Here is a 14,981-nt window from a genome sequence, read left to right as displayed (position 1 = left end):
AGTTCGGGCCCTGGAACATCAGGACCCTCATTTGGTCTCATCAGTCACCTTAGCGTGGAAGCAAGTTATCCTCGACTCCGGGGAACTACCTAAGAGAGAAAAGATTTATAGGATAAGTCTGCTCAGGTTCCGTTTGTATTGGGCATGGTTCCACAGCACAAACCTAGCACTGATTGGTCATCTCCACTCAAAACACAATGTGGTTTAGGAAACAGGAAAATGTTAGACTGAGGCAGTAGAAGGTGCTGTTTTGGTACTGAGGCACATCAAGGGTACTTCACTCTGCATCTGACCATGCTGTTAATAACCTGGGAGTGCTTGATGCTGACACTCGGTTCCACTCTCCAATACCAGCATCCTTCACCTTCATGAGTGTATTTCTTGAGAAGTACCTTAACTGTTACTTTATCAGATTTATGCAATAATTTGTATCTCTGCAGATTATCCTCCACTTTTCTCCTTTGCTTTTCTAATGGTAGCAACTCATGCTGGGGTATGTTTCCACTGGTTTTGGAAGCTGCCTGATGCTTGCAATTCTATGGCGATAAAGGGATGGGGGAACAGGGCAGGCATATGGGCTTAGAGCTTTGAAGGTGATTGACAGGGTAGATGGCTGGAGTGTCTAAAACTAGGGGGCATAGTCTCAGGATAAGAAGTCAGCCATTTAAGTCTGATATGAGGAGGAATTTCTTCACTCAGAGAATTGTGAATCCTTGGAATTCTTTGCCCCAGAGCGCTGTGGATACTGAGTCTTTGAGTATATTCAAGGCTGAGATAGATAGATGTTTGGACTCTCGGGGAATCAAGGGATATGGAGATCGGGCGGGAAAGTGATGTTGAGGTCGATGATCAGCCATAATCTTATTGAATGGCGGAGCAGGCTTAAGGGGCCGTAGGGCCTACTCCTGCTCCTATTTCTTATGTTCTTATGTTCTTTGTATGGAGGGTGAACGCTATAACGGACTGGTTGGGCAAGATTGCATGTTTTCGTGTTGTAATTGTATGTAACTTTGTTGAAATGGTGATTCTTCATATGTGGCCATAGACAGCGAGTGATGGTGGGTGGCAATGCCAAGTAACTGAGGAACTACAGCATTCTTTTGATAAATGTCACTGGTGCATCATCTCAACTGGGGTGATGGTGTGTCTCATTATATCAAAACCCCCACAAATGGAGCGACATTTAGTAGCTCTTTGCACCCCTGTATTTCTGTGGGGATTGGCAGTGTTAAGTATGTAAACATTACCAATGTGTAAGACTTTCCATCAGGGGGCGCACCTGTGGGAGACCCAAGGGTCACCTGCACACCCTGGGCAAGCAGGTATAAAAGGCAGACTACTATGCTGCCTCCTCACTCTGGAGTTATAATAAAGAGACCAAGGTCACAACAGTTTGAGCTTAAGATATACAGTCTTGTGGAGTTATTCTAAACATAACAATTGGCAACAAGTAACAGATCACAAACTTTGTTATGGCTGCCGTTGGTATTCTTGAGAGATTTGTTGAGGGTGATGATTGGGAAGGCTTCGTTGAGCGTCTTGACCAGTACTTCATGGCCAACGAGCTGGAAAAGGCAGAAACCGCGATCAAGCGCAAGGTGATTCTCCTCACCGTTTGCAGGTCCACGATATATGGCCTTATCAAAAATCTGCTAGCACCGATGAACCCAACGGACAAGACATATGCAGAGTTGTGTATGCTGGTTCGGGAACACCTCAAGCTGAAGGAGAGCATCTTGATGGCCAGGTATCGATTTTATACGCACCACCGCTACGAGGGCCAGGACGTGGCGAGCTATGTCGCCGACCTAAGACGCCTTGCATGACCGTGCGTATTTGCTGGATTTTTGCGGGAAATGTTGCGGGACATTTTCGTGCTTGGAATCAGCCACGAGGTCATTCTTCGTAAACTGCTGTCTGCTGAATCCCTAGATCTGAGCAAGGCCATCATGATAGCCCAGGCTTTTATGTCCACGAATGATAACACTAAACAGATATCATTGCAGCATCGGAACTCACCGGCAAGTACTGTGCATAAAATAACGCCTTCAGCAGGCAGAACTGTACATGGCAGGGCCTACACGCCCGCAGAGGCCAGACCTAGGATGACTCAGAGTCTGCCGTGAGGCGTGAATGCAAATCCATTTGCACCGTGTTAGCGCTGTGGGGGTAATCATTGACCCCATCAATGTCGATTCAAGCACTACATGTGCAAGGGCTGTGGAACAATGGGGCACCTCCAGCGAATGTGCAGACATGCTGCGACTCACCACGTGGCAGAGTCGGCAGAAGATGACCGATCCGGCGCGGATCACGCTGAACGAGTGAGAGCAGCAACTCAACCCGAGGCTGAAGAGGAAGTGTATGGGGTACACACCTTCACCACCAAAAGCCCTCCGATAATATTAAAAGTCAAATTAAACGGCATTCTAGCTTGCATGGAATTGGACACGGGGGCGAGTCAGTCAATTATGAGCCAGAAGGCTTTTGAGAAACTGTGGGGCCAGAAGGCACAAAGGCCAAAACTAAGTCCGATCCACACCAAGCTGCGCACTTACACCAAAGAGCTCATATCAGTCATTGGCAGTGCGGCAGTGAAGGTAATGTACAATGGAGCTGTGCATGATTTACCACTATGTATTTTACCAGGCGATGGCCCAATGCTGTTCGGCAGAAGCTGGCTAGGAAAGATCCAATGGAACTGGGACGACATCAAAGCGCTGTCTTCGGAGGATGACGCCTCATGCACCCAAGTGCTAAACAAATTCCCGTCGTTATTCGAGCAGGCATCGGCAACTTCACAGGCAAAGTGCAGATCCATCTAGTCCCTGATGCACGACCCATTCATCACAAGGTCCGAGCGGTTCCATACATGATGCGAGAGAAAGTCGAGATCGAGCTGGACAGATTTCAACGAGAGGGGATCATATTGCCAGTCGAGTTCAACGAGTGGGCCAGGACAATTGTTCCGGTGTTGAAGTGCGATGGGATGGTCAGAACCTGCGGGGACTACAAGGTAACGATCAACCGAGTCTCGTTACAAGACCAGTACCCGCTACCCAAAGCGGATGACCTGTTTACAGGGGGGAAGTCATTCACCAAGCTGGATCTAACCTCTGTGCCCCTTTGGGATTCGTTCGGCAGCGGCCATCTTCCAGAGGAACATGGAGAGTCTGCTGAAATTGGTTCCATGCACCGTGGTGTTCTAAGATGATATCGTGATCACTGGCCGCAACACCACCGAACACTTGCACAGCCTGGAAGAGGTTCTCAAGCGACTGGACAGAGTGAGACTCAGGTTGAAACACTCCAAGTGAGTTTTTCTGCCGCCAGAGTTCAAATTTCTGGGGAGAAAGATTGCGGTGGATGGCATCAGACCCACGGATTCCAAGACGGAGGCCATCAAGAATGCACCCAGACCACAGAATGTGACGGAGCTGCGTTCATTCCTGGGACTCCTCAACTATTTTGGTAACTTTCTACCGGGGTTGAGCACTTTGTTGGAACCATTGCATTTATTACTACGCAAGGGTGACGACTGGGTTTGGGGTAAAGCTCAAGAGACAGCCTTTAACAAGGCAAGATCCCTGCTATGTTCCAACAAGTTAATTGTATTGTATGACCCGTGTAAACGTTTAATACTAGCTTCGTGAGGGGTCGGGAGTAATACGGGGCAATCAATAATAACAATCGTCCGAGAGAGGGGGGCAGGGAGAGAGACAGAGAAAGAGAGAGGGAGAGAGAGATGGAGAGAGAGAGAGAGACAGAGAGAGAGACGGAGAGAGATGGAGAGAGAGAGAGACGGAGAGAGAGGGAGACAGAGAGAGAGGCTGAGAGAGAGAGAGAAAGAGAGACAAAGGGAGAGACAGAGAGAGACAGAGAGAGAGACAGAGAGAGAGAGAGAGAGAGAGAGAGAGAGAGACAGAGAGAGAGAGAGAGAGAGACACAGACACATAGAGAGAGAGAGACAGAGAGAGAGAGAAAGAAAGACAAAGAGAGAGACAGAGAGAGAGAGAGAGAGAGACACAGACACATAGAGAGAGAGAGACAGAGAGAGAGAGAAAGAAAGACAAAGAGAGAGACAGAGAGAGAGATACAGACAGCGCGAGCGGACACAGCCCGTGTCTAGCCGGCAGCAGATAGGGGCAGGGAAGCAGATCTGGCTGAGACTAGGAGCTCGACTCCCCCTCACCCCGTCAGAGCTCCACTGTCTCACCTCCCGATGAGATCGACATGCGGCAACGGCAGGCGATAGATGAGGCATCCGGGAAAGGGCTGGGAGAGCGGGATCACCCAGGGTGCGGAGGCCCTGTGTCCCAGTCTCCTCCTCCATCTCCTACTTCTCCCCGTGGGGCTCAGGGAAGAGGTGCAGGTCCTTGTACAGGGTGCTGGAGTATTCCGACATCTCCTTGTAGCGATGGAATTCTGTGCCGGGCGAGAATCCTTCACGATCCTTGATCAGGGAGTTCACCTTCACCAGCATGTCGGCCACATGCATGTCTTTGGTGTGTGGGGCGAAAACTTGTGCAAGGGCTTGAGCAAATCCTGACCCTTTGTGTGTGTTCCTGAGCGTCGCAGTCCCTTTCAGACAGGCGTAGCCACAGATGATGTCGGATCGAGTTGGTAGCTTGATCTGAAGAGGCTCCTCTCTCCCAGCATCACTCTGCTCCCAGCCCGGCGAATCAGAACATTCCTTCCCATCCTGCAGGTCCATCCCAATGTCTGTCTCATCTCTGTGGCAGGCCTGGATGAAGACCATTTTGGGTTTGTTCTGGAGTTGGGGGCAGTTGTCATTGTCGAAGAGCCGTAATATGTCGTGGATCTGTAGCAGTTTGCCATCTGTATTACTCCCAGTGGTGGGGCTGCTGTATTATCCCCGTGTGGGGCCTGTATCTCTGTGTCGATCTGCCATGGGTCCTGGTGCTATTTCCGTGCTGTACACTGAACTCCGCCTCATTCTCTGCAAACCCTGTCTGATATAAACTTTCCCGGTGACAGTCAGTCCTCTCTCAGCCACGGAGGGCTAAGTGGGACCCAACTAACCATCTCTGTACACTGCCTGCCGTGTGCCCACACCGTAAGACCCTTCCCACCAGTCCCATCTCTTCATCCCTCCTTGCACAATGTCCCCAAGACCCCCTCTCTCGAACATCACATTCCAGCGTAGCCCTTGCTGACATGGGGGGGCGGAGAGGGAGCTGGTGAAACGGTTGTGGTGCATGTCACTCTGGGAGGGTGTGGAGACTCTGGTGTAGCTCCGGAGAGCCCTCCCAGGGTGACATATACTGCGGCGGTTTCACCAGCTCCTCCTCTTCCCTGACGGTATGAACGCTGCAAGAACTGCTTCACTGACACACCGACACAGGCTTGGAGCAAACAGGCTTGGAGCAAACTCTGGTCCTCCAGCATTGCAATGGTCTTCAGAGACGTCTCCAAATGTTGGCCCTCCAGCATGGCAATGGTCTTCCTGGAACATCGTGGGCTGCCCTGACCTGTGTGAGAACACCACCGCAGGTCGGGGCTATAAATATAGCTGGAGTGCCAGGCCCTGGAACATCACGGCGAATGAGGGTATGGGGCCTAGAAGAGCCCAGGGCCCAGGGGCAACACGGGCCAGCCCACACTGCGATATGTGCGTGCACTAGGTCCGTGCAGCAGAGCTGGTCTCCAGTCGTCCTGGTTAACCCTTGCCATTGGATAAAGGCCTAGCTCTGTCGAGCCCGTGTGGTGGCTGATGTCCAACGGTCAACACACGTTAAAAAAATTCACGCACAGGCAACTTCCACCCCTTCAATTGGAGTTCAGGACTGGAACATTAGGTTCTTCATTAAAACACCTGTGAACTCATGTGGAAGCAAGTCATCCTCGTTCGAGGGACCGCCTATGATGACATCAAGCCAATGTGTCAGGCAAACTGCAACCAGTTGCATATGCATCCAGAAGCTTATCTAGGGCTGAAAGAGCCTACAATATGGTTGAAAAAGAAACATTAGCAATGCGTATACGGGGTTAAGAAAATGCACCAATACCTATTTGGGCTCCGGTTCGAGCTCGAAACCGACCACAAGCTGCCAATTTCGTTGTTCTAAGAAAGCAAAGGTATTAATACCAATGCTTTGTCCCACATCCAAAGATGGGCACTAAGGTTATCTGCGTATGATTATGCAACCCACACAGGCCAGGGACTGAGAACTGTGCGGATGCCCTCAGTCGGCTACCATTGCCCACCACCGGGGTGGAAATGGTGCAAACCGCAGACTTGCTCCTTGTAATGAATGCTTATGAGAGCGAGGGGTCACCCGTCACGGCTCGCCAGATCAGGACCTGGACTAACCAGGACCCGGTGCTGTCACTTGTAAAAAGCTGTATCCTCAATGGGAGCTGGTCGGGGAAATGCAAGATGAAATTAAGCCGTTCCATCGACGCAAGGTCGAAATGTCCATCCATTCAGACTGCCTCCTATGACGGAATCATGTAATTTTGCCAAAAAAAGGCAGGGAAACATTTATACGCGACCTTCACAGTACCCATCCAGGCATAGTTATGATGAAGGCTATCGCCAGGTCGCATGTTTGGTGGCCCAGCATTGACTTGGAATTGGAGTCATGCATGCACCAATGCAACACTTGCTCACAGTTGAGCAATGCACCAAGGGAGGCCCTACTGAGTCTGTGGTCATGGCCCTCCAAACCGTGGTCCAGGGTCCACGTAGATTTCGCTGGCCCCTTTCTAGGAAAGATATTCCTAGTAGCAGTGGACGCTTATTCTAAATGGATTGAATGTATAATAATGTCGTCATATACATTCACTGCCACCATTGAAAGCCTCCGGGCCATGTTCGCCACCCATGGTTTGCCCGACGTCCTTGTTAGTGACAATGACCATGCTTCATCAGCTCGGAATTCAACGAGTTCATGACCCGCAATGGCATCAAGCATGTCAGGTCTGCGCTGTTTAAGCCCGCATCCAATGGTCAAGTGGAACGGGCAGTCCAAACCATCAAGCAGAGCTTGAAATGTGTGGCAGACGGTTCCCTGCAGACCCGGTTATCTCGGATTCTGCTCAGCTACCGCACGCGACCCCACTCGCTTACCGGGCTTCCCCCTGCAGAATTGCTAATGAAGAGAGCACTCAAAACCAGTCTCTCCTTAGACCACCTGGATCTCAATGATCATGTAGAAATCCGGCGTCACCGGCATAACATGTACCACGATTGCGCGGCTGTATCAAGCAACATTGAAGTTAATGACTCTGTGTTTGTTCTTAATTATGGTCATGGTTCCAAATGGGTTGCTGGCACTGTGTTAGCCAAGGAGGGGAATAGAGTGTTTGTTGTCAAACTTTTGAACAGACAAACGTGCAGAAAACACTTGGATCAGACCAAACTCAGGTTCACTGACAACCAAATATACAGTTTGAAGAGGACACTACCATCAACACACACACACCCAACCAGCAATCGACCTTGCGGTCAACCACGAGGATGAACCCACCATGCCCGACAGTCTGATCAGACCAGCCACGCTGCAGCGACCGACTCACCCAGGCCAGGACTTCAACTCAGGCGATCGACCCGGGAACGCAGAGCCCCGGATCGCCTCAACTTGTAAATAGAAACATCGAAACATAGAAAATAGGTGCACGGGTAGGCCATTCGGCCCTTCGAGCCTGCACCACCATTCAATAAGATCATGGCTGATCATTCAACTCTGTATCCCTTTCCTGCTTTCTCTCCATACCCCTTGATCCTTTAGCTGTAAGGGCCATATCTAACTCCCTCTTGATTATAGCCAATGAACTGGCATTAACAACTCTCTGTGGTAAGGAATTCCACAGGTTAACTTGTACATAAGACTTTAGGGGGGAAATGATGTTCTGTATGTAAACATTGCCAATGTGTAAGACTTTCCATCGGGGGCGCACCCGTGGGAGACCCAAGGGTCACCTGCACACCCTGGGCAAGCAGGTATAAAAGACAGTCTACCATGCTGCCTCCTCACTCTGGAGTTATAATAAAGAGACCAAGGTCACAACAGTTTGAGCTTAAGATATACAGTCTTATGGAGTTATTCTAAATGTAACAGACAGGGTAGATGCTGAGAGGTTTTTTCCGCTGGATCTCTCAATATTTACAGAAGGTTTACAGAAGACCAGTTTTTCAGACATGATATAATTGGTTGCGGAGGTTATAAATGGAGAGCAGTTTGTATAATGCTCTTGAACTGCATTGATCTGTCATTGAGTGCTGGGTGGCCTTTGCAACGTTTAAAACACCAGCTTCCCGTCGACTAACTGAGAAGTGTACAAGTGCTGAACGCTCAGGAATCAGCAACAGCGCAGATTATTTCTGGTTTCACAAAATGAAACCGAGCTAAAAACATTTCGGGAACAACTTGACATTTTGGGAGCCTAAATGTTACTGCTCGCAGTTAGGGCAAAAAATGTCATCTCCATCAGAACTAATGAGTGCCCCCTGAATAATAGGAATCTAACAAGCTTCTAAAGAGGAACTAATGAGGTCTAAAGAGCAGCCAACAAAGATCTGAGCAAGATTTAAGGAGGGTCTAAAGGTGAGTCAATATAGGCTGAACAACCCGAGCAACACACTGTCCCAGACCACCGAGTGCAGCAGTAATTATGCACTAATGAGGGGATTTCAATGTTTTATCATTTCTTACTCCCATTCAAGGGAAAGAGCCACAGGTTGTGACTGGTGCAGCGCAGGGAATCACGTTTTCCACAGGTCAGGTCGGGGTTAGAGTTGGGGTTAAGCTCAGACACTTCTCTTCATGCTCCAGTGACTGCATTACTCAAAGGGTTCATCGTGGGAACGAGGGTAATCATCTCCTTTCCAATCCTGAAAATAGTCTGTGTGCAGGAGCCTATGTCGAAATGAACATATAAAAAAAAGAACTTCAGTCATATGATTATAATTCACCCATTAATACTTTTAAAAGCCTCTAGCAAATGGCAATCATCAGCTGCTCTCTGTCATTATAGCACTTCTCATTTTGACCCACATCTCAGCACACTTATTATTTTCTGTGATTTTTCAACATAGTTAGTTGTTCATCGGGTGATATTTTATCAACAATCTATATCTGCAGCAAAATAGTAGGTTTCCAGCTGCAGAGATGATAAGATCGTAAATAAACATCTCATCGTACCTTTTTAAAATCTCAGTTTATCAAAATCTTACTTGATGTGAATAGTGCAGCAATGATGCCTATTTGGGAAGCTCACCATGTTAACCATCAGATACATTCAATATCAAACGGGGCTCCATTTTTACCTCGTCCATCTTGGGTTGCACTCCATCATTTCCCAGCTGAGCCGACAGGCCAGGCTTTTCACTCGAAGGTCTATGTGAGTAGCAGATTTGGCCTCCGACCTTTTATTCTTCCCTGTAGTGACGTGAATGTCACAGGGAGTTTCTCAAAGCGCACAATGAAAATAGAAGCCCAAGCCTTATAATCTTACAACGGAGGTGGTAGGCCCCAAATTCTGGGAATCCTGTTCTTTGGGGGTGGGGGCGGTGGGGGAAGCTCTCAGTCACCCATGGCACAAGACGTAGACCCCATCAGCAATTAGGAGAACATGGTCATTGCACAGTCGGGTGGGCATTTCAGCAGCATCCCCCCCAATGTCAGCTTGGAACATCAGAGCTCCACCGAGGGCTGAAGAGCTCAGGAAACATCCACGTCCTGCAACCTTTACCCTTCCTTCACGCAACTCCTAACCTCTCAACAAAACTTCCTCAGATCCATGTTTTCTGCCATTGTTAATGATTCGCTTGACTCGAGCACCGTCTCTATCTCTTTAGATTAGTTCATTAATTAGTTCACTAGATTGATTCCTGGGATGAGAGGGCTGTCTTATGATGAGAGATTGTGTAGAATGGGCCTATACTCTCTGGAGTTGAGAAGAATGAGGTGATCTCATTGAAACATACAAGATTCTGAAAGGGATTGACAGGGTAGATACTGAGAGGTTGTTTCCCCTGGCTGGAGTGTCAAAAAGTAGGGGACACAGTCTCAGGATAAGGGGTAGGCCATTCAAGATAGAGGTGTGGAGTAATTTCTTCACTCAGAGGATTGTGAATCTTTGGAATTCGCTGCCCCAGTGGGCTGTGGCTGCTGAGTCTCCGAATATATTCAAGGCTGAGATAAATAGATTTTTGGAGAATCAAGGGGAATCAAGGGATATAGGGCTAGATTTTCCATTATTTTTGCATGCATAATGCCCACTTAACGTCCATTTTACTGCTGAAATGAGGAATAACGTCCAGATATCGCCCATTTAGCCACAAAATGGAAACTGACGCCCATTTTTCGGACACTTATCGCTGAGTGTTACTTTCGGCATGTACGTAACACCTGGAAAAAATAATACTGCCCGCCCACTTTTTTTGTGTGGAATCATCAGAATGGGCGAAACCAATGCCTATAATATCACCACCTCACACACATCCCGCCCACAATATCGCTTGCCGAAACACCGCTCTGAAAAAGTGGAACTGTTCTGCACGAATCACAGCGGTGTGGGCACCATTTTTCAATTCGCTTCATTCAATAGGCTGCTTCAACTTCAGGGGAATTTGGATTGACTCTGGAGTTCTTCTAAGGTGAAGTGACCATCTCAACAGACATATTTTCAGATTCTGGATGTTTGGGTTTTACTGTAGGTGTCTTTTAGCGTGGAAATTATTGCTTCTGATCAATCGCTATTATACTTTCATTGGAATGGGGCCAGCCATTTCTCAGCCTGCATCGATTAATACGCAGATGCTGCAGAGTTCAAATGGCACACCGTCTAATGCACATCATTATGTGCCCAATCTAAGACATGCCAGAATGAGGAGGAGGTCCAGACCATACACATCCCGCACTTATAGGGAGAAAAGGTCTTACCTCGTCGTGTCTGAGAACACTTGCCTTCAGAGACTGCGCTTCCACAAGGTGGTGATCACTGAAATATGCGAGCTCATCAGGCCAGATATGCAGCCTGCCATCAGGACATCACTGTTGGTTGAGTTCAAGGTCACCACGGCACTGTCGTTCTACACGTCCAGTTCCTTTCGGACCTCCGCAGTCGGGATTTCCCCTCTGTCTCACCATGCCACACATCGCTGCATTAGACAGGTCATGGAAGCCCTGTAGGATGGACTTTAACAGCTTCCCCATGACCACGGAGGCTCAGACCGACAGGGTTGGAGCATTCTACTGCATAGCTAAGTTCCCCAGGGTGCAGGGAGAAATACAGTGTACTCACATCGCTATGCGGGCACCTTCTCAGGACCCAGAGCTTTTTTGTAACAGAAAAACATTTCACTCCTTGAAGGTCCAACTAGTTGTCGACTACAACCAGATAATAATGGCAGTGAATGCCAAATGTCCGGGCAGCTTCGATGAGGCTCACATCCTGAGTGAGAGCGCTGTCTCTGACATGTTTAAGAGTCAGCCACAAGGACAATGCTGGATGCTTGGTGACAACCGATATGGCCTAGCCACCTGGCTGATGACCCCCTCTGCGTGATACCCACTTCAAGGATGACAAACGAAAACAACCTGAGCCACAGAGACATACACAATGTGGTCCAGAAAACAATAACTGTGCTTAAGCAGCACATTAGATGCCTGGATCACTCAGGAGGGAAGCTACAATACAACCTTGAGCAAGTAGCTAAACTAGTGGTCGTGTGCTCCATGCTACAAAACCTGGCTATCAGGAGGGGACAAGAATTGCCAGAAGGGACTGATGGTCCACCTCAGGAGAAAGAGGAAGAGGAGGACGAGGGGCTGGATGCTGACCCAGGGCCAGACAATCAGGCTGACTATGCAACCATGCCCACTCCCCCCTCCAAACCGCAGGAATGGGCCCCTGGTGGCTACATAGCTACAAGACTCTTATGTCAGGAGCTCATAAATGAGCGATTTTCCTGAAAGAACGTTGCTGTAATTGACAAAGCTGACACACTGCTGTGTGTGTGCAGCTCAGACATCAATGGTGAGCACCACCTTGGTGCCAGTTAAACTTTAAATTGATTCCAGTTATGTTTTATTTCATGTTAAGGAATCACCAGTGTGTAACGGTCCAGCTATCCGAGACAATGCGCAACAAGGTTATATTGAATAAAAAGCATTTTACACGACCATTGATCTGAAATCATAAGTATCATGGGCAAAAACACTGCACCCCCACCCCACTTTTTCGACCATTGACATCAATCAAATGGTCAACATGTCCAGCAACACAGAATACAAATGCAAAGCAGGAGGGTGATCCCCTCCCCCCATACATTACAATAAATTGCATACACTGAGATGGAGATATAACATAGCCATCACTTGCGGACATGTAGCTCACTTTCCTTCCCCTCTCCCCTTCTTCTCCCCATCTTTATGCCTTCCTCTCCTCACTCCACTCTGACTAGCCGAAGGCTCCTCAGGTGGTGCCTCATTGGCCTGGATGAAGGCAGAGGCAGTGGTTGCACGGGGACGGTAGCGGGGGGTGCTGAGGTGGGAACATCCTCCGATCCAGAAGCAGGATCTTGGTCCTGCCTCTCATGTGTCACTAGCACTGGTGGTGCAGAAACTAGGGGTGGAGTGCCGCGCTCCGGGACCACTGGGAGGCCTGTGCCAGCAGTGTTCCTGACTATCACCTCCAGGGCCTCCGCCATCCGCGGAACGTACTCAGTCATGGTGCCGGAGATGGTAGCCAGCTGTCGGAATATGCTCCCCAATGCATCAAGGATCTGGTCACCAATGTCTACAGTTCTCCTGGACAACTGTACCATCTCTCTGCTCTCATCTGGCGCTCGTGGACCAGACCTGCTGAGTCCACGAAACCTCCGCGGGGTTGGCACCGTCCTGGGGACAAATGAGGTGCCCTGTGGCGAGCTGCTTGAGCCCAGTACCTCCAGAGTGGAGGCGGGAATGACCGGAGGAGCACTAGATGGCCTTGGGGTGGAATGCCTTCTGGAGCGTGGCGAAGCAGGTTCCTCGAAGTCTGCGCTCTCATCCATAGCGAAAAGACCCAGCGAATTGACAGGCGGGAATCGGAGCTCCTCAGCACCAGATGTAGGATTGTCCGGCGAGTCCAGCCCCGCACTCCCACCTTCTGGCCTCTGTGGTCTTGTCTGGGGCTGCGCTGCTGGCTGAGCTGCAAAACACAAATGAGGTTATTAGAGGAGAAGTGGGTGCTAAGGTGACAAGGTGAGTCCAGCGCTACACACAGCATATGCACGACAAAAGCACCACCGCTCTCAAAATCATCACAGACATCACATTTCATGACCATCAAAACATTCTGCATTGCAATGATTTTCATTAGGCCAGCATTATTTATAGGACAATTTATTATTGTTCAGATATGAGTAGGTGTGGCATCAATTGACCTTACATCATGCAATGGTGTATACTTTACTCAGGTGGCATCACTTCAGGGTCGGCAGCTGCTTGTGTGGCTGTCTGGGTGTGCTTCCCCATGAGTATGAGCACCCGCTCCTCCATGTCAGTGATGTTGCTGATGACTGGTGGTCCCCCACCCGTTCGCCTCTGCACGGATCTCATCATCGACAGCTTCTTCTGTAAAAGGTAACAGGACGACATGGCATGAGATCATTGTGTGATATCATTGCTAGGTACTGTCACAGAGACTGATACAACATGTAACCAACAGATGTAATCATGATTATTATGATAATTATCATTCTTTACCTAAAGACATACATCATGAACGCAGGCTTTGAGTACAACATTCCCGCTAAAAGTGAAAGGCCTCACATCTGATGATAGTCACTCATGACTCTTACAAATCAAATTATATAAATATATAAGTACATGTAAATAAATGTAATACTTACTCTTGCAGATCCAACATGGTCGTTCCATCGCTTGCATCATTGGTTGTCCTCACGCACCTCGTTGGTCGCCGACGAGACCACCTCTGCTATCTCGGCCCATTTCTTCTGGTAAGCTTTTGGAGTGGGCTTCCCACACCCTCCCTGGGTCAAATCACCCCAGCGTAACTCGACCTCCTGCAAAGGAAGGCCTTTGCCTCCTCCAAGAACCTTCTCGCTCTTTTGCGGCCTCCAATGTGCTCCTCTCTCAGCTCACTGCTCTCGCTAGGGGCAGTCTCCACAGCGCGCTGTGTCACCTCCTCCTCTTCCTTGATTATAGGCACCAAATTCAGGCAAATATCTGGCTGGTAACAGCTAATTTTTTTGGCACAATTTGCTATAAAGCTCGAAACTCTCCCTCCATCCTCCCAAAGCAGCCACACTACACCCACACACGCCTTCACTCTCTCTCAGCTCCCTCTCTCTGGGCCCAAGTTTCCACAGGATAAAAAACGGGCGCCCAGCTCGTTTTCGCGCCTAAAACGGCGGCAGAAAAAAAACGCGCTATTCTCGAGCGCTTTGCAGCTTCTTGTCTGTTTGGCGCGGCGCCCAGGGGGGCGGAGCCTACACTCGCGCCGATTTTGTAAGTGGGAGGGGGCGGGTACTATTTAAATTAGTTTTTTTCCTGCCGGCAATGCTGCGCGTGCGCGTTGGAGCGTTCGCGCATGCGCAGTGTGAAGGAAACATTGGCACTCGTCCATTTTTGTAGTTCTTTGTAGCTGTTTAATTTTTGAACATTTCTTAATAAAAGCACATTGCCATCAGCACATCAGCACTGAGGCTACCCGTCTCACTGTCTCCTTCCCCTCCTCACCCTCCACGGCAACAAACGGCGGTTTCCTCCCCCTCCCTCCCCTCCACGGCAACAAACCGCTGTCTCCTTCCCCTCCCTCCCCTCCACGGCAACAAACGGCGGTTTCCTTCCCCTCCCTCCCCTCCACGGCAACAAATGGCGGTTTCCTCCCCCTCCCTCCCCTCCACGGCAACAAACCGTTGTCTCCTCCCCCTCCCTCCCCTCCACGGCAACAAACGGCGGTTTCCTCCCCCTCCCTCCCCTCCACGGCAACAAACGGCGGTTTCC

General features: G+C 49.3%; 1 protein-coding gene across 1 annotated transcript; it reads right to left on the bottom strand.

Moving 5' to 3' along the window:
- Positions 1–4,336: 4,336 nt before the first annotated feature.
- On the bottom strand, positions 4,337–13,511 carry LOC139278163 (caspase-2-like). Its single transcript, XM_070896818.1, has 2 exons — positions 13,426–13,511; positions 4,337–4,865 (listed from the first exon to the last, which is right to left on the bottom strand). The coding sequence occupies exons 1-2, from the start codon at positions 13,509–13,511 to the stop codon at positions 4,337–4,339; spliced, it is 615 nt and encodes a 204-aa protein (XP_070752919.1).
- Between the last annotated feature and the right edge of the window lie 1,470 nt (positions 13,512–14,981).

Source organism: Pristiophorus japonicus, chromosome 13 (genome assembly GCF_044704955.1).
Source record: "Pristiophorus japonicus isolate sPriJap1 chromosome 13, sPriJap1.hap1, whole genome shotgun sequence".
In the NCBI taxonomy this organism is placed as follows: domain Eukaryota; kingdom Metazoa; phylum Chordata; class Chondrichthyes; family Pristiophoridae; genus Pristiophorus; species Pristiophorus japonicus.
This window is presented reverse-complemented; position numbering and strand designations above follow the sequence as displayed.